At 19.5% G+C, this 1,445-nt stretch overlaps 1 protein-coding gene across 1 annotated transcript in view; it reads left to right on the top strand. All coding sequences in view use genetic code 6, as the record gives it.

Moving 5' to 3' along the window:
• Positions 1-1,230: 1,230 nt before the first annotated feature.
• TTHERM_01625910 (hypothetical protein) overlaps positions 1,231-1,445 on the top strand; it is a gene marked incomplete at both ends in the record, with an annotated part of 343 nt that continues 128 nt past the window's right edge. The window contains 2 exons of the mRNA XM_001020446.3: positions 1,231-1,271; positions 1,381-1,445. The exon at positions 1,381-1,445 is cut by the window's right edge and continues 128 nt beyond it. Coding sequence (XP_001020446.3) covers positions 1,231-1,271; positions 1,381-1,445 — 106 coding nt within the window. The remainder of the gene's footprint in view (positions 1,272-1,380) is intronic.

Here is a 1,445-nt window from a genome sequence, read left to right as displayed (position 1 = left end):
TAAGAATAAAATTTATTACTTTACAATTTTCATGAGAATCTTAGCATCATTCTAGTTATTATTTAAATATGCCTTGTAATAATAATATTTATAGTAAGTTGGTCTTACTACTTTAAAAGTATAAATGATCAAATTTTCTCAACAAAGCAGCTATTGAATATATTACCATAATAATATTTAATTTAAAATACATACGTTATGTCATATTTAAATTTGTGCGATTGATAATTTATTTATAGATAGATTATTGCTTGTTTGTATATTTAGTTATTAATTTAATTATTTACAAATTTATTAATATTCTTAAATTATGAAATAAATTCACTATAAATAGTATTTTAAAATAAAAATAATTCAAATAAAAAATATTTAACATAAAATTCTTGAAAGGGGCTAAGTTAGAGAGCTTTAACGTATGAACAAAACTATTTCATGAAAGACAATAAATCCTCCAATTATATCTTTTAGTTTAGAATGACTAGCAATTGTTTCCTCTAATTAATCTTATTAAAGTCGCTAGAATTGGGAAAAATAAAAAGCATTTATTAATTAATTAAGAAAGGAGACATTATATTTATTCTCCAAGTGAAAAATTTAGATATCCAAAACTTAAAAATGTTTATTTAAACACTATAGATCCATACCAATTAAGGATCTTCCTCCAGACCCCCAAAACTTTTAGCCCATCTGATAATTAATTAGTTTTTGACCAAAATTTATTTATAATGATTTAATTTATATTCCATATCACAGTAAATAAATATTAAATTTAAATTAATAAAATTACTATTTATTGCTATTTCAAAACAATTTTTATTGAATTTATAAAATAATGACAATAATTTTAGGCTGAATGAGTGAGTGTATGATTTTAATGAAAAATGTGAATATATTTTAATCAAATTAATTATTTATATATTTTCTTTTTAGCTACTAAAATTTATTAATTAAATACTTATTGATTAACTTTCATAAAAGAAGTTTGATAACTATTTAATTTCTTTCATTGATTTTAAATACACCTAGATTACAGGTTTTTTAATAAAACTAGACTTAAAAATCCTTATTTAAAATCTAATAAATAAAAGAGAGTAATTTCAAATATAAGACTTTATAATAAAACAAAAAAGATATATCAAAACTTAGTTAAAATAGTAAAATAATAAGCAAACAAGCAAAGTAATTTAAACTAATTAGGCTATTTTGAAGCAAATAAGTTAAGTAAAGAATATGAATTAGAATTAGTTAAAAAATTAAACTTAAGGATTAAAGTAATTTTATATAAATGATCTTTATGAAGTGGTTAAACAAAGCAAAAGAAATATTCGTTTTTCGTTGTTTTGCTTTTGCATTTAGTAACTAATACTAATTTAAATATAGATAGATGAAGCAACATATAGCAAATTATTCACAAATGATAAAAAATTATCTAAATGGATACATTA

The sequence above is a fragment of the Tetrahymena thermophila genome (assembly GCF_000189635.1).
Source record: "Tetrahymena thermophila SB210 genomic scaffold scf_8254569, whole genome shotgun sequence".
Taxonomy (NCBI): domain Eukaryota; phylum Ciliophora; class Oligohymenophorea; order Hymenostomatida; family Tetrahymenidae; genus Tetrahymena; species Tetrahymena thermophila.
The sequence above is the reverse complement of the archived record's forward strand: the minus strand, read 5'-3'. Positions and strand labels throughout refer to the sequence as shown.